General features: G+C 40.8%; 1 protein-coding gene across 5 annotated transcripts; it reads left to right on the top strand.

Annotated features, from left to right (window-relative positions):
- The first annotated feature begins 1480 nt into the window (after positions 1 to 1480).
- LOC145903631 (rho-associated protein kinase 2-like) lies at positions 1481 to 19587 on the top strand. Of its 5 annotated transcripts, none has more exons than XM_082991740.1 (34): positions 1481 to 1713; positions 1816 to 1897; positions 2282 to 2442; positions 2643 to 2720; positions 2829 to 3004; positions 3531 to 3615; positions 3683 to 3796; positions 4310 to 4479; positions 4709 to 4800; positions 5100 to 5259; positions 5580 to 5619; positions 5720 to 5749; positions 5810 to 5901; positions 6025 to 6175; positions 6420 to 6605; positions 6882 to 7038; positions 7110 to 7216; positions 7401 to 7548; positions 7722 to 7882; positions 7971 to 8093; positions 8294 to 8425; positions 8493 to 8596; positions 8979 to 9165; positions 10858 to 10951; positions 11500 to 11660; positions 12059 to 12187; positions 12580 to 12727; positions 13117 to 13279; positions 13791 to 13869; positions 14185 to 14389; positions 14784 to 14843; positions 15018 to 15141; positions 15739 to 15828; positions 17893 to 19587. In XM_082991740.1, exons 1-34 carry the CDS (start codon positions 1618 to 1620, stop codon positions 17894 to 17896), a joined length of 4089 nt encoding a protein of 1362 aa, XP_082847866.1. In that variant the 5' UTR covers positions 1481 to 1617; the 3' UTR covers positions 17897 to 19587. The 5 variants fall into 5 exon arrangements, with proteins under 5 accessions (XP_082847866.1, XP_082847865.1, XP_082847864.1 ...); XM_082991739.1 differs by having other exon boundaries at positions 15727 to 15828; XM_082991738.1 differs by lacking the exons at positions 8979 to 9165; positions 17893 to 19587 and adding exons at positions 9585 to 9750; positions 17205 to 17885 and having other exon boundaries at positions 15727 to 15828.
- Positions 19588 to 21670: the final 2083 nt, after the last annotated feature.

Genomic DNA, 21670 nt, shown 5'->3' with positions numbered 1-21670 from the left:
GCACCCAATGAAAATAAACCTGGAGGACTCCAGATCAATTAACATTTCATTCCTCGGGTTAAGCCCCACTTCCGTCAATAAGAAATTTGGAAAGTACATTTGAATCGTGTAAATCCTGATCAGCAGGGTTAATATCATACAAATGTTACTGGTCACAATTAGAGATAATTCGGCTTAATTTTTTAAAATTGTTCAGTTGTTTGCCCAAAAAAATATTCTAGTTCACATAGAGTTTAGTGTTTGTACCGAAATACAAAACGCAAGTGTATTTAAAAATGTACCCCATTGGAAAAATTGAGTAAGATTTATTTGGGCGCTGGAGGGCTTATCAATCGAAGAAATAGCAACCTGAATGACGATGTCACATTAAGTGAGTTATGTTACTTACATAAAAGGTATGTTTCGTGCAAATACCTTTATGTTGAGTTAGCCTTGAATACACTTACTGTACGTTTTCCAACTTACCTGTAGTGACTTGCGTAGTGAGTTAGTTCAGCTTGCTTAATATCTCATATTTTATTCAAGGATTTTTTGCATTATTATTCATGAAGTAAAAAACAGTGAATTTAAATGCACTGTAGTTTTAGACAGTTATTACTCGCAAAATGAGGTTTTGCAAATAAGGAGATTGAATTGCGATTTTATAGTAATTCAGGTAGGTTATATGTTGTGAAAGCACTAGGCAATGCCCAAATATATTTTCTGATTTTTTATGTACTTCTGGTAAATGTTTCATCAGGCCAACCTGTTATAATTCTTTCATATAGATCTATTGCAAAGGGGTGAAGGAATATGTAAACGACAAAACAATCGAGTGACAGTGGGCACCAGTTGTTTAATTTTAACAAAAGATTGGCATTTTCCCTACATTGTAACTGTTATTGTTCTTGCTAAGTTTTTTAATTGATTTGCATTTTAGTTATTTTGTGTTAGATTTTTCAAGTATTGTTGACAAAATTAGCAACAAAGTGATTAGGTTTGTGAAGAATTTTTCATGTTATTATTCACCATCATTGTGTGATATTAAGTGCTAGGGTTAACATTTTTCGGACAACTCCCTTCTGCAATGGCTTTTATCAGTTGATGTATGTAATTAGCTTAGCCCTATACAAATCAAGCACTGTATCGCATTGTGCAAATAGTGTGTCAGACACTTGTGTTTTAAAATAATCTGATTGCAGCTACATAGGTTTAAAACAGTTATCACAGATAAATTTTAAAGTACTGTTTATCTTTTGTTGCCTTAAATGAGTGAATGCATTGGGGGTGTACGTCATTTGAATTATTTTAACCCCCCTGTTGTGCATTTCAAGCTTGAAAAATAAGATGTATTATATGATAAGAGGCTATGCATCTGTTTAGTTGTTGAATGACCATATGCAGCTGCTCTATTAAGACGAATCCATTGGGATCTGTTTTGCGATCCTCCAAAAATTACTCAAGTCTAATATTTAAGTAATGTTTATCTTTTACCAGGTGATTAGGTGGTAGTGTTATGTTTGCAGTAACATTGTCACCCTTGTGTAACATGAAAGTAGCAGCTGGGCAGTATTTTGGAAAATCAGTACAGACTTTATTTACCTCAATTAATGTTTGAAGTCACATAATCAAAATAAGATGACGGATCTTACCCAATTGTACGAAAATCGAAAGAGGGAGATTGCCAACACAGTCCTCAGCAGTCACTCCAAACTTTGCATTGATGCATTGTTGGTAAGTACAAAATCGTGTAGTGTAAATTGATCACCAAAACATGTTATGGTGTACATTTTCCTTAAAATGAAATAACTTTTCATCGTTTTATGTTTATATTAGGATGGAATTAGTGCTTTGGTTACTGATCTTGACACTCCCGCTCTACGTCGAAACAAAAATGTGGAGAGTTTTCTGAATCGATGTAAGTTGAACACAGTATACGCATAACTTATTAGTTACAGATATTTTTTGTTTACTTTTAATTCATTACTTGGAATGAAAAACACTTATTAAGGGTATATATATTCCTTTATATACACATATATATATATATTGCTAGATTATATTGATACAATAATGCCCAATGACTCCATGCACTATGTCAAGTCACCACACAGCTTTGTGTATTGATGTAAGCTTGGCCACAAAACTATTTTCACATTAGGATTGGGTTACCCTTCTTGCATATGACATGATTAATGTTTTGCTTATTGCATAATCACATAAAGATAAAATCACTTCTATGAAGGCTGTTTTTGTTCTGGTATTGTTACAAATTGTTAGTATTACATTATCTGTGTTCCAGATTCTGATCCAATCAAGACGCTAAGAGCTAAGCGAATGCAAGCATGCGACTATTCAGTAGTGAAAGTCATAGGTAGGGGTGCATTCGGGGAAGTGCAACTTGTCCGCCACAAGCCTTCAAAGCGAGTCTATGCAATGAAGTTACTGAGCAAGTTTGAAATGGTAAAACACATATATTTGCATTACCACTGTATACAGCTGGCAATCAGCACTATTTTCTAAAAACAATCAGATTGTGTTGCAGTTTCTGCACTTTTTTGGTTGCATGTTCTGGTTCAGGCAATGTATACAAGTTGTGATTGCTTTAATTGTTAATACTGGTACACAAGTGTGGCATAATCTACTTTTTTTTTAATTTGCAGATCAAACGTTCTGAATCTGCCTTTTTCTGGGAGGAGCGTGATATTATGGCCCTTGCGAATTCTGAGTGGGTTGTAAAGGTGAGTTCAGTCCATGTTACATAGACCAGTGTGCCTAAATACATTCTCACATCCTAGGTCTTTGTGATTTATAAAAGCCTAGACTCATTTCTCGTAATGTTGTTGCAGTTGGAACACTCATTCCAAGATGACAAATATCTGTACATGGTGATGGAGTTTATGCCCGGTGGAGATTTAGTTAATCTTATGTCCAACTATGATGTACCAGAGCGCTGGGCCAAGTTTTACACCGCTGAAGTGGTCCTAGCCCTTGAAGCAATCCACTCAATGGGATACGTGCACAGGCAAGTCACAAATACACACCCTTAGCCTTGTTAATTGGACATGTTTGTCCCTTTGACAGTCAACTTTGCATGCTAGCATGACTCACTCATACCCTGTACAGGGCACAGACATTTAACCCCCACATTGTACGGTTGAGCTCAGCACTAAATGCTGCCATTTACCTACTCTGTATAGAATGTCAACAGTGTGATATGCTAATCACTCTTTGTGTAAAGGATTTTCCCCATCTGGTCTTGTTTGTTTGTGATGTTTTATGGTTTGTTTAAAGGCGATTAGGTATTTGTAATTCTTGACATAAATGCCTTTAATATTTTGAAATGTTTAAGCAAGCTATCCACAACTGTATTTGTGTTTTGTTTGCACAATATTTCCTATTTCTGCACTGCTTAATAGTATCCCGAAGTCTTTCCCAATAATAAAACTTTTAAAACTGATTTTTTTCCAAAGTATTCTATAAAAATAAAACAAGTTAGTGCTGCAACATCACAAATGTTAAAGTTTAAAAAATTTCATCCCATTTTTTAGGGATGTTAAACCTGACAATATGCTGCTCGACAAGAATGGTCATGTAAAGCTCGCAGATTTTGGGACATGCATGAAAATGGATGAGGTTATTACAGCAAACTGTCTAAAAATTAACCAACATTGCTGAACATTTTGCTTGTGTAATATTACAGCAAGGAATGGTACGTTCCGATACAGCAGTAGGAACACCTGATTATATTTCGCCCGAAGTTTTGAAGTCGCAAGGTGGAAATGGATATTATGGGCGGGAGTGTGATTGGTGGTCGGTGAGTAAATTCCCCAACCCAGGGCTTTGCAAACTTTTTCGCTTGCAACATGTTTTTTTGAATATAATGTTATGCAATCCATCGTGCTTGGCAGTCATCTAATTTTTAATATGTATTGAATTACCATGCGATGAATTGACTGAAAAACTGCTATTTAGTGATCAAGCATACTTGTCCAAATGCATTGTCTGTGAAACATTACAGTTAAATTATCCACTTTGTGTACTACTGGTGTATTCTTTGCGACCCACAAAGTTCATCTTCAACCCTTGCAGGGGTCGCAACCCCTACTTTGAAAGGCCATGCCCTGACCCAACTGTGGTGTCTTGAAAGCACGTTTCATTTTTTATTCTTATTTTTTGTCATAAATTAACAGTGGTGGTATGAACATTGTTACAGCTGTCCAAATACCCACTGTCCGAGCTTAGACCTGATTTATGTCTTTTCTAAATGTGTCATTACACAGTGAATGTTTGCAGTTGAAACATCAGTAGGAATTTGTCTCTTTTCTAGGTTGGTGTTTTCCTTTATGAAATGCTCGTTGGAGATACTCCGTTCTATGCTGACTCACTTGTTGGCACCTATGGAAAAATTATGGACCATAAGAACTCTCTGCAGTTTCCAGATGATGTTGAGATGTCCAATGATGCAAAACAACTTATTTGTGGATTTTTAACTGACCGGTTTGTAATAAAGGAAATCTTTCTTGTTTAGCATATAAACAATTCAGAAATTTGTTGCTGTTATTTTGTGACCATTTCTTGGTGTACTGCATTTCATCATAATACCTGACATTGTAAGAAATATTTGTAATCACAGCATGTATGTGTGTATATCCCATTGTTATTCCTGTCAGGAATGAAAAACATTCTGTTCTGTGCAACTCATGCTGTCATATTGATGTTATTGCAGGAAAGACCGATTGGGCAACAATGGTGTCGACCAAATCAAAAACCAAAGGTTTTTCAAAAATGACCAGTGGTCGTTTGACACTCTACGTGATGGTAAATAACTGATTTCATCTTGCTCAAAAATGTCCAAGGACATTGATTTTATTGCATTTCTGCACAATTTGTCTCAAGTATATTTGTGGTCTATAGTTAATGTTTCACATGTTATCACATTTGTTGTGTGTTTTAATTGTTTTTTTCTGTGTAATGTGTGTGGCAAGCAGTACGTTCATCATGTGCATACGAAAGAACAAAATGTTTGTTTGTTGTTTCTGTGTGTTCTGTATCCACATAAAGAAATAGCGAACTGTTCAGTTCTATAAATAAACTGTATTTGTGTTGCTTTGATGCAGCCGTTGCACCAGTTGTCCCCGAGTTAAGTGGAGACACTGACACGAGGAATTTTGATGACATCGAGGACGAAAAAGGTGACAACGAAGACTTTCCTGTTCCCAAAGCGTTCACTGGAAATCACCTTCCCTTCATTGGATTTACCTTTTCCAGCGATGCAATGTAAGGCACTGTAAACTGTCCTTGTCAATGCAATATATTCTCAAACATGTCTGGGTAGTTTAAAACAGCAGCTTGACTAATATTGAATTATCATGAAATATCTTCAAAAGAAAGATTGTTTTGTCTTTGTCCGACTAAATGTCTTGCTGGGTCGGTGTCAGTATGATTAATGCCTTATATTAAAAAATAACTGTAGCTTTCTATCAATTTCAGAGATATACATAAAGAAAACTTGAAAAATTATCAGTGTCAATGATATGCTTTAAATAAATGTGTTTCCCTATCAGGATCGAGCTTATCTTAAGAATTGTGTGTTTTAGATACAACAATGGAACCCTTCCCAATGCTGTTAGCCATGGGGTAAGTTTTGCAAACCATACTAAGTATATAGACAAATAATTTTTTGTATTTAATTTGCTTTATTCTCATTCCTGTGCTTTAAACTGTGTTTTGTTAACAGAGAAATGAAGCAGCACTTTCTTCAAATGAGGTAAAATAATCTGGCTCTTCAATTTTATCATAGGTTACGCTAAATCATGCCTTGTTTCAGGACTGTGAAAAGCTGAAAAGAAAAATCTCAAACCTGGAAAACCAACTGAAGAAAGAAGTTCAAACGAAGGAAGATATTCAGAAAAAATACGAGTAAATTAAAACTGTATTTAAATGCATTAGTATGCAACTCTTTGGATTGATGACAACATTAATTGCACCTACGTTGTTCATAGTGTTGGTCATGTACCATTTTTCAATTGGTTTATGTTTTAGATCCATCAATTCGAAAGTGGATGTGGATCGAGAAAGCAGAAAAATGAAAGAATCAGAAATCAGACAGTTGGAACGCGACAACACGTTGCTCCAACACAAACAGCAAGAGAGTTCACGAAAGTTGGAAATGGAAACTGACAAAAGGAAAAAGGTAAACAGTTGCTTTGGAGTCACACCAGTAGCTCAAATCAACATGGTGATTATCAGTGGATGCCCAGTGTAAAGCAGTAATAAAATGTACAGTTAAATTTAATGATTTGTTTATTGGCAGTTAATTATTAACAGAAGGGTAATTCTCATGTGGCCTAACTTATTGTCACATTACAAACTGACTTGAACTAACTGGAATCTATTACTATTTATTGCACGTTTGAACACTGGGATGTACTTTACAGCTTGAAAACGACATGTCTTCACTGACGAGGCAGATCGATGAGCTTCGAACCCAAGTGGCCAATTACAAAAAGTCCGAAGAAAATTCCCGCTCGGACCACCACAAACTTAATGAGTTACAAAGAGAACTCAAGTCGCAAACCGACTCAGCCACCAAACTCAGAAAAACTCAGCAAGAACTGAAAAAAGTAATGCATATCTACTTTTCCTTAAAATCTTATGCACCCACTCCCATCAATAAAGATTACTACATGCTGTCACAAACTTATTTTAAATAGATATATGTATTTTCCTATGAATTCGTTGCATACCTTTACTGGTAATGATCATCAAGTAAAGTATGTACATTAGAAATCTTTGCCCTGCATTATAATCCAGTGTGTACTGATTGTTATTTACCACTGAACATTTCGATTTATATTTTATTTCAATATAGCTTTTAACATTTCTTAATTGTTCATCAGGCAAACTCCGACTTGGAACATTCAAACAATGATTTGAGGGAACAGCTCTCCTCTATTGAGGAGAAAGTAAAAACACTCGATCGGGCAAAATCGAAGTTGGACAGTTTACTTGAGCAAGAAAAAACTCAAGGCGAAAACCGTATAACCGACCTCCAAGGTTTGTGCAAGTTTGACATTAAAAGTATTTCAAAATAAAGCAGTCTGACACTGACACGTTGATTTCAACAGACCATGTGAAGAGCCTTCAGCATGAAAGCGAAGCGTTTAAGGAACAACTGTCCAAGGTTGAAAACGAAAGAAAACAAGCTTATCTGAAATTGTCAACACTGGAAAGGGTAAGAGGGCTGGCTGAACTGCACAGTGTAAACAATAGCTGCCATGTCCAATCTAGTGTCTAGTCATCTCCAGCCACAGACCATGTTACATTTTTCATTGTCGATGCCTGGTGTTGTTTCACATTTTAAACAATATTAAGTTGCAACATCAATGTAATGATGTCAAGTTTTTTATTATTTTTAGTCGAAAACCAGCATGGAGTTTGAAATGAAGACACTACAACAGAATCTGGATAAAGTACATTCAGAGCACAAGTCGACGACACAGAGGTTAGAAGCGAGAAATCGGAAGTACGCTGACATTGAAGGAGCAAAATCTGAAGCACTTAAAGGTACGCTGACCACATTCATTACTACAAGAAAGACTATGCAACAAATTATCTTTTTTTATCGATTAACATGAATTGTAACAAAATGTGAATTTCATCTCTCTCAAATTCTAGTTTTCAATTTATTGAAACATACTGAAGCAGTGTGGATAAGTAACCCTTTCCATTTATTTTAGCTGTTGAAAAGCAGCTTAGCGTTGAAAAATCAACTCGCGTTAGCCTGGAAAAAGACACGACAGACCTAAAAAAGAAAATCACGTTACTGGAGTACGATCTGCAGGAAGCCAAGAAAGCCCAGAAACAGATCACATCACAGAAAGAGAAACTGGACGTACAGGTACCCTGATATTTAGTTGAAAATTTTTCTTCACATGTGCATAAACACCAGTGGTAATATATAAAACAACTGTGATATTTTTATTCAGATCAAGGGAATATCAACTGCAAAAACTCAGGAGCAACATCAGAAGATTCAACTTCAAACCGAAATCATTAATCTCAAGAGTGAAATTAGCTCTTTAAAGGCAGCTGAAACCCAGTTTAACAAGGTTTCATTATATATACTTGACTATTTTCTATATCTGGATGATATATATTGTAATATATATAAACATGATTGAACTTGAAGTCAAAATTGCATCATCACCATAGCAGATTCAAAGACCTTTTGTCTGACGAGTGCGTGTGAGAATCAAAATCTGGTCGTGAATGAAATGAAAACCCATATTATTAACTTGTGTCTTTTCAGGATAATGATCAGATTCTTGGAGATAAACAAGAATTGGAGAAGAGATTACAAAAAGTCAAGAAAGAACGACAAAATATTGACGGGCAAATGCGCGAACTCCAAGACCAGCTGGAAGCCGAACAATATTTCTCTGTAAGGTTTCATCATGACAATTGCCATGATGACGTCACAGGCTGATGTCAACTGTGTTTTGTTGCAGACTTTGTACAAAACGCAAGTGAAGGAATTAAAGGAAGAAAAGGAGGAAACAGAGAAGCAAATGAAGGGAGTGAAATACAACCTTGCTGTGATGCAAGATGAGAGGTATTGTTATCTTTTCACCAGGAGTTAAATAACATTCAGTCCCAGTTGTGTGTGAGCTACTATAAACGGTTTCGAGTGGGTTTTGTTTTGCTGGAAGTTATAACGACTTCCCCCTGACTGTGAAATGTGTATGTTTGCAAAGGTAAAATGTTCGTTTTAACTACTGTATATATACGTAAGTTCACCTAAATGTGACTGAGAGTATTTCAAGACAGCTGTATTGCGCATTCTCTAATTTCTAAGCCAGTGGACATCTTCTAGTGCCGAAAGTAAAGCCATATAATGACTGTAGATGCCTGATAGTGTTTGCTTGTTTCTTAACCACCCGTCGCGCATGTGTTGACCATCATCATACACTATATACTCTTCGACACAAAAACAGGGACAGCGCCAAGGCCGAACTGGCGCTGGCTTTAAGCAAGGCCGACCAGGAACAGGTTCGACGCCGTGGGGCCGAGAGCGAGCTCGCGCTCACCGAGAAGCAACGGATGCAGGTCGACCTCGAGATTCGCGACCTCCGCAACCAGTATCAGAGCGAGCTCGACGTCGTCAGAAAGGAGATGCAGAGCGTGAGTGCTGACGTTGCGGTGACGTCATCGAACCGTCATACATCAACACATACACACGCCAAACACACCATACAGTCTGCACACGACCTCGATCTATCGCGTTTGCTGCGTATGCCTTGTTGGTGGCTGGACATGAGTATGTGCGGCGTTGCCTGATCTCCCACACATCCCATGGTTGTGTGGCAGCCTTGACCGCGAATGTTTTCGTTTCAGTTTCTTTCTTTGTTTTGTTGCAGATCGGAGAGCACCCATTTGTTTGTTTATTTGTTTTTTCTTATATAGGTTGGCATGCTTCCGGCGTTGTGTCGCCGTTTTTCGTTCACCATGTCGGCAACGCCAAAAACGCCGGCTTTGGTTTCCCTGTACCTTTTGTGTTGTCATTTTTTTTTCTCACCCCGACTAACTCGCGTCAAACGCAGGGACACTGTGGTGACCCAACTGCAAATGGTGCAAGACACCAACACCATCCTCGAGCAGTGGCGCGCGCACTACGAACGCGAGATCGTCAACCTACAGCTAGAAAAGGTCGAACTCGAAGGCACAATTCGGCAAAAGTCGACCGAGCAGGCTGAACAGATGTCAGCAGTGAGTTATTCCCAGCCCCACCGCTTTAACCCCACATATAATCCCCTTTCCTGTAGTAATTACAGCACCCTGACTGCTACACCCCTGATAATTTTAACTCTTGGCTTTTTTGCGATGCAACTACATTGTAGCGTTAGCGCTTTGGTCATATGGAAATGCTTGGTGCATTAACTGCGGTGATGTAGTTGGTCGTGAGGGTGTTTAACTAAAAGCGTGCTTTACTAATCCCAACTTCCCGCCTCTGTTTATGACGTCGCTGTGTAATTTACACATCCAGCTATAAAAATTTGTATCACATCGATCTCATCAACAAAAAAGAAGTCGATTTAAACATCAGTAATTGTCTGGAAATAGTGGCTGATCCAGCTAGGCTGCAATACCTGGGCTGCCAAGCCTGCAAACCTAACGATTTAAACATATTACATCTTAATGTAATCGAGTCCCAATGTGGTAAAAGTATATTTCTCTTAATCAGTCTTATGGAAAATCGGTCAGAATGGCGGGGAAATGTTGTTTTTGCATGTTGTGTCTTGTTTGTAGTAAAATTGCACTGTGTTGGATGAATTTTAATTTGTCATGTTAGTCTGTGCTGGTAAATGTTCATTTGTACGTTGCTTGCTGTTGCATGTTTAGCATATGCGTGTTTGTGCCCGTCCCAAAACAATAACATAACTTACACACAAGACTTACCAACAAACATAACATTTATAACACACACACACACACACACACACACACACACACACACACACACACACACACACACTTTTACAACAAACCACTATCTACACGAAAACACATCTTCAAAACATACTTACACAGTAGAATAAACGTTTGTATCTTGTGGTTTGTGGAATAACCGGTTTGCAAAAATAAAAATTAACGGTGGATGTGAATTCGAAGCGACTAAAGTCGTGGATTAATTGCATGCTTAATTTCAACTTGTTACCAATCAGTAAATCTTACCCCGTTAATTCCGAGCTTTGCATTTCATCCCAAAAATCATTGGCTGAAAAATTTAATTACTCACGCATTCACTTTCAACAAGTAGGACATTGTGAAAAATGCATCAAAAGACGTTCGTTAACACGTGTTGTTGTACAACAGCTCGAAAAGAAGCTGCAGAACACGGAAGGCCAAGGAGAGCAATTCAAGAAAGAAAAGGAACAGCTTCAGGAGAAGAACCAAGCTCTAACAGAAGGTAAAAATAATTAACTATTGTTTTCATTAAACTTTGTTGTATACCGCATTGCTTTCTAATACCGTGTGTCTCTTTGGGTAAACACTTTAGAGCTGCGTCTTATCAGCCGACCAACGTCCTGTATTGCAATTTGAGGAAACCGTATAGGAAAGACAGACGTTAGATAGGGCATCGGCCAATTAAAATCCCCCTATATTGTTTGCTAATTTGAAAATCCCGATACTTCGTTCCACACTGTCGCAACCTGTTTAATGGTTAACAGAAGCGATACTGCTCCCTATAAAGCGGGGGCAGAAGGAGACTACTTGTACAATGTGTGTCCTTTGCACACAACATTTGAATATACCTGATAAAATTTGAGTGGTACCGTCTCTAACAACGCTATAAATGTCGGTATCCGCATTCGTAAAGCCAAGTCACTGCGATTGTGTTTCCATAATAAGTTTCCATTGTGCTAAACGTGTGAAAGAAACGAAGATTGTTTCATGTTCGCGTGCTAGTCTTTCTAAAGCCGCCGACTTACTGTATGTACGGTTTATCGTCCGCAGAGCTCGAGTCGACCAAGAAGGGTCAGACGGACGTGTCGGCGATGAAGGCGGGCTTCGACAAACAGATCGCCACTGAGAAGATGCTGAAGATGCAGGCGGTCAACAAACTGGCCGAAGTCATGAACCGCAAGGATATGACCAAGGACAACCGAAAGAACAAGGTTTGTCCGAACGACTGTTGCGCGCCTGTGACACTTTGCTTAAAAATCCTGGAAAGTAGGGAAAAGCGTGCTTGTGAGTATTGTTGTCAGAGGCCAGAAAGATTATGTTTTTTATTCTCTGTAAGGGGCAAGTATTTTGGTAAAAGTACGCGTACATTGTCTGTATTCAGCACTATACAGTTTACGTATAACATTTTACTCGAATTGTAATACTCTATTCTCTGTCTGGGGCATATGTCATGGTAAAAGTAAGTACATTGTATATACATCCAGCACTATACAGTTTACGTATAACATTGTACTCGGTTTTCAATACAACTTGAAGTAGTAAATTGCCTAAAAACGGAAATTAGCACACAGGGGTCGTCCTTTGTCTTCAACCACCTTCCCTTCCTCAGGTTTCAGCCGACGTTCTCCGTAAGAAGGAGAAGGAGTGCAGGCGACTGCAGCAGGAACTTCAACAGGAGAAGGAAAAAATAGGGCAGCTCACCGTTCGCTTCCAGCAAGACCTCGACGCCACTCACGCTGTACGTAACCACCCTATTTCTATTCCCACCTCCGCGTTGCTGTCGAGGTTTAGTTTTCCTCTCGTGACGTCAGTTTTGTTTTCGGTGTAGGGACGTAAGGCTTACCTGTAACGCATTAGCTAATATAAGGAAACTGTATTGTTGAGGCCGAAGCTTATCAATTCTAACGCAAATCTAACGTGTTTATGTGGCTTGTGTTTCACTGAGAACAATGAATTCCTAACTCACGGTTAAATCAGAGATTTCATGTTTTGCCTACAAAAAATCGCTATATATATTGTAATGCTTGAACGACTGGAAACACCCTCTGTCGAGACAATGCCAAGTTCTTTGTATCCGGGTTTATTTGATTGGTCATGATTTCCAACCGCTCTCACTTCCTTATTACGCAGCAACTGGTCGAGGAGAGCAATCGTTGCATCGAGTTGCAGATGATCGTCGACAGCAAAGACGCCGACATAGAAATGATTCGAAACCAACTCCAGTCAGCGCCTCAAGTGGACGCACTCAGCGTGTACAGTGACAGCGTCGATGATCTCGGTAAAATGAGATTTTAGTTGGTGGTTGGTTTTGCATAGGAGGGTTAAATCCGGATTCACCAAAACGAATAATTATAAGGGCGATTCGAGCTTTTCCTTCAAATTAAGAAATTGTTGTAACCGTCTTAATATGAGTATTCACTACGTATTGTTTGTTGTGGCTAAATGTATATACAAACACACACAAGCGTTGTTAGCACATACTGTGACGTTTGGTAAAGTTTGTGTAAAAATTGGATCACAATTGATTGAAAAACATTTAGTTTTTAACTCATAAACGTCGGTGAAAAAAAAACATTAAAACGCCTGATACCCGTTCATTTAATACAAATACCTTAAAAGCTACAACTTCGACCACCCAGGTATAATTTGTTTGTTCTCTTTCTCCAGACTCGCCCCTAAACGGGTGGCTCTCAATTCCCAACAAGACCAACATCAAGCGGCACGGATATTGGAAGAGGCAATACGTGGTGGTAAGTACGAAGAAAATTCTCTTCTACGATTCTGAAGAGGCCAAGGAGGGCTCGACTCCAAGCATGGTCATCAATTTAGAGTAAGTTAAAACTGTGTCAAATATCTTTAATAGAGTTGAAAGTATTGTGCAGAAGGTGTTGTAAGCAATGTAATAAGCGTTTCTTTAGGTTGCGCTATGTTTGTGAATATACTTCGTTGGTGTAGGTTTTTATAGCTGACAATTTATCATATTGTTGTCATATTTCAGTCCAGTTTTTAATCAACTTTACATAGTATACCAAGCACAATAGTCGTTGGGAAGTAAAAAACTGGAAATTACAACAAGTGACTGTTTTCTGACTCGTAGTTTGTTGATCTCTGTTGCAGCAGAAAGAAAATGTTTAATTTTTCGCCTCTTATAAACTCCACCACCCCAGTCAATACAAAACGTGCCGTATATAATTAGCGAAATTTCCAAACGAACCCCGTCCCGCTGTCGGCGCTCCCCAAAAGTTGGACACGCCCTGAGTAAACAGTTACTATCGAATCAGAAAATAACTCACCCATATATTGTTCCCATACGTTTAACCTTCGGTTTCCTGTTTTTACAGAAAACTCTTCCACGTGAGACCCGTCACCCAGGCGGAGGCGATGCGAGCAAAGCCGGAGGAAATACCCACAATATTTCAGGTCGGTTTCCACTGAATGGACCTCACGCAAAGTACACAGTCGCGCACTTTCCTTGCTTTCACTGTAAGACTTTTGACTGCACAAACCATGCCGAGAAGGAAAGTAGCAACTTCCACAACTAATGGCCCTTGTCAACCCCTGTACCCGTCCTGTAATTTTTTTTGGCCACGCCGGGATTCGAACCCTTGTTATCCCGGGCAAGAATCCCGATGAGTTTTCAGGCGCCTTGGTCGATTTTTACCGATTTTTCCCGTACTTCAATGTATGTTAAGTGCGCTCCTTCTGTCCGCGAAATTTAATTACTCCCATCTACAGTTGCTGTACGCCAACGAGGGTGAACTCGGCATTGAACAACCCCCGGCGCTTCCCGAAATCACCGATCACAACAAACACGGCGACCGCATCAACCACAAGGGACATTCGTTAGTTCCCATCATGTATCACCTACCCACCAGTTGTGAAGTGTGCTCAAAACCATTGTGGCACATGTTCAAGCCGCCGCCCGCCATTGAGTGCCAACGTAAATATCCACTTTGTTGAATTATTCGCACGAATGTCTGTGTGTCTCAAGGATTTTGTTGTTATAAGAAGACTCACCAACACAGGATTAAACTGTACTAAGAAAAAAACATACATATTCTGAAAGTTTATTTTTTATAAAAAAACACCTATTCACGTTGTAAATACCATTCAGAATAATTCTGTAATAAGGTGACTTGGAGTTGGCAACTGGCGCCTAATTTTTACTGTCTCGTTTACAGCAATATTTGTATGTTGTTAGGACAACGCCCAAATGTGGTTACACGCTTTGTGCCCGTGAAACAGGTGGCGTTTTTCTCGCGGTAGCTTGTCATTACGCCTTTACTCCTATCCATTTTCTGTCCTAATATTCCACCATTGTTGCTACCCCTCAGGTTGTCGACAGAAATATCACCGAGATCACTTGGACACAAACATCATTGCACCGTGCAAAGGTACCATCATTTCTGTTAGTAGACTTGTTTGCGACTCCATATTTAGCAATGTTTTACTGGTAAGATATGTTGTGCCGTAAGTACAAAGGCCATTGTTCTTTACATTTCAGATTTTGTGCGTTGTTTTTTTTAAATGTTAAACGCCAACATTTCAACCTGTGGGTTTGATTTCAGTAAATTTTGAGGGAAACACTGCCAAGGAACTCTTAATACGCGCCAAGTCATCTGACGACCAGAAGAAGTGGGTCGGGCAGTTGGCGAAGAAAATTCCCAAACATCCTCCAGCGGACATCGGCAGGTGGGGATGATATTTGTGCAAAACTCCACATCTTAGTGTTTTGCAATGCACTTCTTGACATAATTGACACGCGTTTTCTTTTTCGTTTTTCACCCAATTAACAATCACACTTAGACTGGCAACTGCGCGAATTTGTGCTTACTTTAAAATGACTTATTCTTCGTGGGGGGAGTTAATTACTATGATCTAATCTTTTGCTATTCTTGAGATTTGGAGCATGCAAATCGCTGTTTGTTTTCAGGAGTTATTCCAAATTGCGTAACTTACAAAAAATTACCTTTTCTTTCAAGAACCGAGATTCTGCATCAAGATAAAGGTTCTATTTTGTTTAACTGGTCAAATAAAAATACAAGTTTGGTTAAAAGTATTCCCTCGACGCCTGCTCGTTCGATCGACACAGCTTCTCTGTTCTTTTCACAAAACAATCAGTAACTTAACTAACTTAATGAGACTGATCTCACACTTACCTAACATTATGATCTGTCTGCGTGACCAATAGTTCACTATCTCCTTATGCACTTTCCTTGCACCTACCTCACTTGCTTGTTGCTTGCGCGTGCTTATTATGTGAACCGCTTTAACCAGAAACTCTCCCAGAGTGTCGTCGGTGAGATACAATCAGGCACAACGAAAATCAAGTAGCAAAGGCCCCTCCGACCGGTTGCAGAAACCCAACTTTGACAAAAGGTAAGAGAAGTTACGCGGTTTGCCATATTTCATAACAGAGAAGTCCTGACATTTTTGGAACTTTTTTATAACCTTTAAAATGTGCTCTTGTGTTTTTTTTTGAAATTAAACTTATTTCTAAACTGACAAAAATGAAGATTGCCAATTTAAAAATGTTGTGAAATTGGCAAAACCGAATGTGGTGTCCAAATCGGTCAAAGCATTTAACGCATTCTTGAACCGCACTGAGGTTGTTCTTTGTTATATCGCGCGATCATTCGTGTACATTTGTTTGCATCAACCAACTATGGCCAGAAGCCTGTTCGTGATTGACCTGCGTTGCCTTTTTTGTTTGTTTGCATTCGTGTGCGCGGTGATTCGTCGATCCATTATTTTGAACTAACCAATCAGACGCCAACATTTTGCCACCCCACTGCCCACAACACAACTTTTTTGTTTCTTCCAATCAAACCTCGTGGCCAGGTTCATCTTCTGTTCCTCATATGTTTTCCGTGTCGACACTGTTATGTTTAACAAAGCGACAGGCCAGTGCAGGATCTGCTGTACAGCAAAGACAGTTTAGATTAGTAACTCCTAACTTACTCGACTGAATATGTCGTGATTTCAAATATCCGTTTGACACCAAAGAACTCGTTTGACCGTACCGCTCCAAAAGGATTTCGGCTGTATCTAAAATATAGGAACCAAGTATCATAAGTATGTATGATATACGCCAAATTTATGCCAAAAAACTTGTGTCGAAACACAATGTTCGCAACAGTTTCACTCTTAGTCGATGATGGTCGGAATATAGTAGAGGCGCCATAAGACAACTTTGCGACAAAAGTCTGCGGTTCAGAATTTTATTCATGTGAGTAGGTTTGTTCATGGGAAATGGAGATAAAGTTTGTTATCATTCAAGCGAAAAATACCTTAGTTTTAATTTGTTTGTCATGGCCGACTATTAACTGAACCATCGAACATTATAAGTGTATCATAGATTGATTTTATTTAGGAAATTCCTTGCGACTTTAGCACAAGAACAGTTCCATACATAAGCCTATTTGGACTTAATAATGCACCCACAACACTTAAGAATAGAATACAAGTAGTTTCGGGGGTAACGTAGGCGAGAGCCGATAGTATACACGGTAACGTTAGATTCCGGCGTCGCCTCATTACAGTTAAGCTCGACTTTTGTTTCATTTCATTTTCGGTTCTTTGAGTTTTCCTTTTTGTTGTTTGGTGCATGCGAACTTGCCGTGAGCGCCCGAGGGGCGATGCACGTTGCCATGACAATCGCGGTGTGGCACGTTGTTTTGCTGATGGAGGCACGTCACTTGCTGTATTGAGAAAGCGAACCCTGATCGCCTTGTTTCTAATCTCGATTCCGACAGAAGCCCGGCTGGCAGCTCGAACAGTAGCCTGGATGGCAACGAGGCTGGAAGCGGTGACGTAACCTCCCTGTACACGTCCGGCCCATGCGCCGCCGTCTCCATGGAGAAGCTTAACACTCTTCCGGCTCCAGGGAATCCTTACATTGGCTCTAACCTCCGGCGCAGCTCCTCGGAGCGACTTCAGGTCCCTGACTATGTGAAGGCGCGGTCAAAGAGTCATGCCGGCTCGCCGCTTTTCAGTTTACGCTCCAAGGATAAATCGAAAAACAAGGACAAGAAATCTCGCTTCTCACTGAGCCCTCACGACAGCGGCAGCCAGCACGCCACAAGTGGGCGTAGAAGCGTCACCTCGTTGTTGCGGAGGACTGACAGCGGTCGACCGACCGTCGCGACGTTTCAAGATGGCAGCGGCGACGAGTTGTAAATAAACCTCGAAACTTGTTTTAGTGCAACGGATTCGCTGGATGCTCGACCTCTCCTTTGGTGTGCTGCAGTGTGGCTGATTATTTGCCTTTGTTTTCCCGATGCATTTTCCCCGTGCAAAATGCATAGGAATTGACCGAATAGCGAATCAAAATGTTGGCGTCTGAACTGATTGATCGAGTAGATTGCGACTAACATTGTCTCCATTGATTGTACCCGTGACCGAGCGTATTCTTACCACGCCGCCTTGTCTCTCTTTCCGCAGTTAACGCAGCGCAACTCGCCGCCGGTGGGCGCACCGCGAACGACCTACCCTCCTGCAAGCCAAGACCCGTCGAACACCCCGATGACGTCACGCGAGTTTGTCGATAAACTCCCTGCACACGCTTTGGATCCGGTCTAGTTCGAAATTCTGCTGCTGTTTGCACTATTATCCTCGTGAACCGCCGACTATAAACAGCTCACAGGTGCACCAGTATATATGCGTCGACGTTTACCAGTCCATGTTACTGCGCCCCTGTTTTGCCTCCTGCGCGCAAACCAGTTACAACCGGTTCGCACCGGTCAGGGGCCTATAGTCGTACCTCTCGTTCGACCCAAGTCAAGTGCCTTACAAGCGACCCCCGCGTCGCGGTCCAACACAAATTGGAGCCTTGCCTCCACTACAGCATGCGTATTGTTATATACATACATAAGTGTGCGAATATATACAATGTTATCACATACCTATATACAAAGTTTCAACTGTAGAGATTCAGTTTCACCCACACGCCCCGACAGAGACGCATCGATTGCCCGGTAAACCGCAGCCGATTTAACACCCACTCAATCCTTCACATAATTAGGCCGACGTTCCGAACTTGCATAATTAGCCCATAAAAGGTTTAATCATTGCAACTCCGCATCGAGCAGCATTTTTAGCGGGCGTTCCCTTTTAACGCCACATTCCGTAAAACCAAAGTAAGTCGGCTGTTGTTTACCATAGAGGCCACCGAGCACTCAGCATCGCAATAGTACATAAAACATTAATCGCCGGCCCGGCAAACTGTTCCAACGTACCCTCTGCCGCAGCACGCCATATCACTGCCTCTTACAGTCTTTGTCAGTGGCGGTAACACCTTGCCCCGCGGTATGCGCGCCGCCAACCTGAAACAACGGGTGCGCAATTACCTTTTTGCCTTCTGGGTGTCTCGTGCGACCCCCATGTGACTGATGTTTTGCCGCCTCTTATCGTTTTGCGCCGTATCTGTTTGTTCCGCTTCGTTGTTGCCGGTGTCGTTCTTCGAAATTCTGCTCCCCTTGCCCCCGTTCTAGCGAATTCCAACGAAAATGGCAAAACCACCAAATATTCACTTCTACACCAGCCAGTATAAAACACCCACATCATAACAATTCAACTCAGCATCAGAAGACCAACTCTTTGCATCGCAGCATCACTTACAACGCCAACAGTCTGGTATTAAAACACTCGTGCTAACCCGACCAAAAGCGCTTTCAAGACCGCCGCAATCATCTATACATTGTGATCACCCGCCTTACCCACAACCACACCGCCTTACTCCCTCCCGCAGCGTGATTTCTATGGCACGCTCTCTGATAACGCGTCTGCCTTCTTCCGTGTGGGGCTGTTTTTCCATTGCTCCTTCCGTGTACCGAGTACTCTTGCGCGTAACGTGTATCGAATAATAACAACGTATTACTACATCAGTGATTGTCCGTTAGCCACCGATTACCGTTTAAGCAGATATTTTTTGATGATTACTTTTTCTTTGTGTGTGTGTCGGGTTCGGGTCGTGTGTTCGCCCTCCCGCGCCTCTCTCTCCCCCTGTATCGTTCACTTTCCGATCTCTCGCTTTGCGCTCGCCGCCTTCCGTGTTTCGGATCCGTTTTTTTTAGCCGTGATGACCTTAGCTGCAAAAACGATGATCAAAAATGATATTTAAATACATACAAATACCAGCCGCGTACCTTCCAGTCTTAATCCCGTCCTTGTTATGCGTCGTGAATACCAACAAGCATAGAAAGGACAATGTCAAGATTTATTTAAATTTTCTCATCTCAGCGAGAGGGTGATTTAAACGCACGGAAAAAGCTGGACGAATAATGGACCTCTGGAATCGTGTTGTGTGATAAACGGCTGAATGGAATGATGGAAAACGACAATTGAAGTGTAAAATTGTCAGGTAATAAGATCGTGAAAACGCGACGATACGTCACGTGGAATGTCAAAATTTTGAGGGAAACGCTCGTCATGTGACGGAAGACGTCACTATTTCGTCAGTTTATGACCCAAGCCGTTAACAAAATCAGGTAATATCCCAAGTGTCTACAGAATTAATGATTGGTCAGTTAAATCCCCCAGTAGTTGTGGAAGTTATAATAATTTCGCCAGGACAGCTAGTTCTCACGAGAATTCTACAATTTTGGTTATTGTAAATATCAAGTCATGTAAACCCAGTGTTGACTGTAAAAAGTGACGTTCCCTTCGTACGACGAGATCCATGATGACCGAATTCGTTTCCCAGTTTCGTCACGGGTTGTGAGGTCAAGCGAATAAACACAAAAAACGTTTTTGTCCTCATCCCAGCACGACTTGGCGGTTGACTCGTGATAGCCGAAGGCTGCTTTCACGTGCCTCAGTATTCCGCACGCGGTTTTACGGCGCAAGATGAATTCTGCGATTTTCGAGAAAAAAATCGACTTTTCAAAGCTAATTTACAGAGGCAAAAGGAACCGCAGTTTTTTGTGCAAAAGTTAACAACAGTGTTTTAAGCAGGTAGTTTCCAGGTTGCCTAACACGACCCTGAGCGCACAAAAACACGTAGGTGCTTTAGACAAGTCAAAAGAAGTAGCGTTGCACATACAGGTTCCCGCATTCTTGGCGTGGTTTTATTGAGCTCAAGCGTTTACCACGTAAGTGTAGGTTACGCGTTTCACGGACGTTTGTGTTGGCTTATCAACTGTACAGAAAAGTGGGGTCAGTCGATTACCCAACCTTTAAAGATCAGATACAATCGGAATGACAAGAGCTGACCATAAGGTTATCGCTTTGACTGAATAACAAAGCAGTTACCAAAGGACACAGGAATACCGTATTATACGCCTTGAATGTGGCTTATTACAAATTATAGCATAGCTTTGAGTATTTTTGTTGTAAAACTGATACTGAGATCAAAACCGTTGACGCTTGAGTGAAGTTGACCAGAAACACGGGTTTACCTCTGGAATTTCCGATTGTAAACGCTTACCCATCGAAAAAACATTGCCACAGCGTTATCTCGTACATTTTTGACAATTTCACTCTGGAAGCACGCGCTGGGCATGCTTGCTTTTAAGCGTAGCGACGACCGCGGCCGATAAAGTTGTGATATTTGCCAAGTAGGCTGGACGCGCTATACAGCTCCTCAACGTGTGACGTCGTTCAATACAACCCAGGAGAAAAAGCCTCACAATGGAACCACCAATCCTCTCTCCTCTCTTTGGCTTTAGTCTAAAGCGACGGAAAAACGCTCGCTGACTTTGCGTTGGCCTCGCAGATACGGATAAGGAAACGAGATCGGCAGTGCGGCTTCCGGCGATATGGTTGATCTCTGCCTTGGCAAACCAGAGTGAGGCTTGACTAGTTGGAGGATACGGCCTCTGGGGTGTGACCCGGTTAGAGTAGTTGGAAATGACTAGATTTAAGGGACTTCAGTTGGTGCATATGAAAATAACTGTTCAGGAAAGCCATTTACTTGCTTTACAGAGAGGTTTCCTCTTGTGAACAGAAAACGTTATGCAATTTTTGGCAGCCCAAACAGAAGGGCGGCGGGAATGCGATTGTCATCTGCGCGACTGGCAGTTAGTCGATGCTCCTTGTGATAACGTCTATTCACCCCAACCTTGTGTACAAGTTTAGATCACATCGGCACACCTTCGGCAAAAGGCTTAGGGAAAAATGGCAAGAGTAAAAGCATACCACGATCTCGATTGCAGAAAATCCCAGGGCGCTTTAAACACATAAGAAGTAAGATAGCTGTGTGATTGTGTCACGAACCGGCGAG

This window comes from Ascidia mentula, chromosome 5 (assembly GCF_947561715.1).
Source record: "Ascidia mentula chromosome 5, kaAscMent1.1, whole genome shotgun sequence".
Taxonomy (NCBI): domain Eukaryota; kingdom Metazoa; phylum Chordata; class Ascidiacea; order Phlebobranchia; family Ascidiidae; genus Ascidia; species Ascidia mentula.
This window is presented reverse-complemented; position numbering and strand designations above follow the sequence as displayed.

Excerpts from the sequence above, each read along its gene's own strand:
- LOC145903631 (XM_082991736.1), top strand. The coding sequence starts at position 1,618 with ATGACGGATCTTACCCAATTGTACGAAAATCGAAAGAGGGAGATTGCC. Across the intron at positions 6,606-6,881 it reads CTCAGCAAGAACTGAAAAAA|GCAAACTCCGACTTGGAACA; the intron begins GTAATGCATATC and ends ATTGTTCATCAG. Across the intron at positions 10,952-11,499 it reads GAACCAAGCTCTAACAGAAG|AGCTCGAGTCGACCAAGAAG; the intron begins GTAAAAATAATT and ends TATCGTCCGCAG.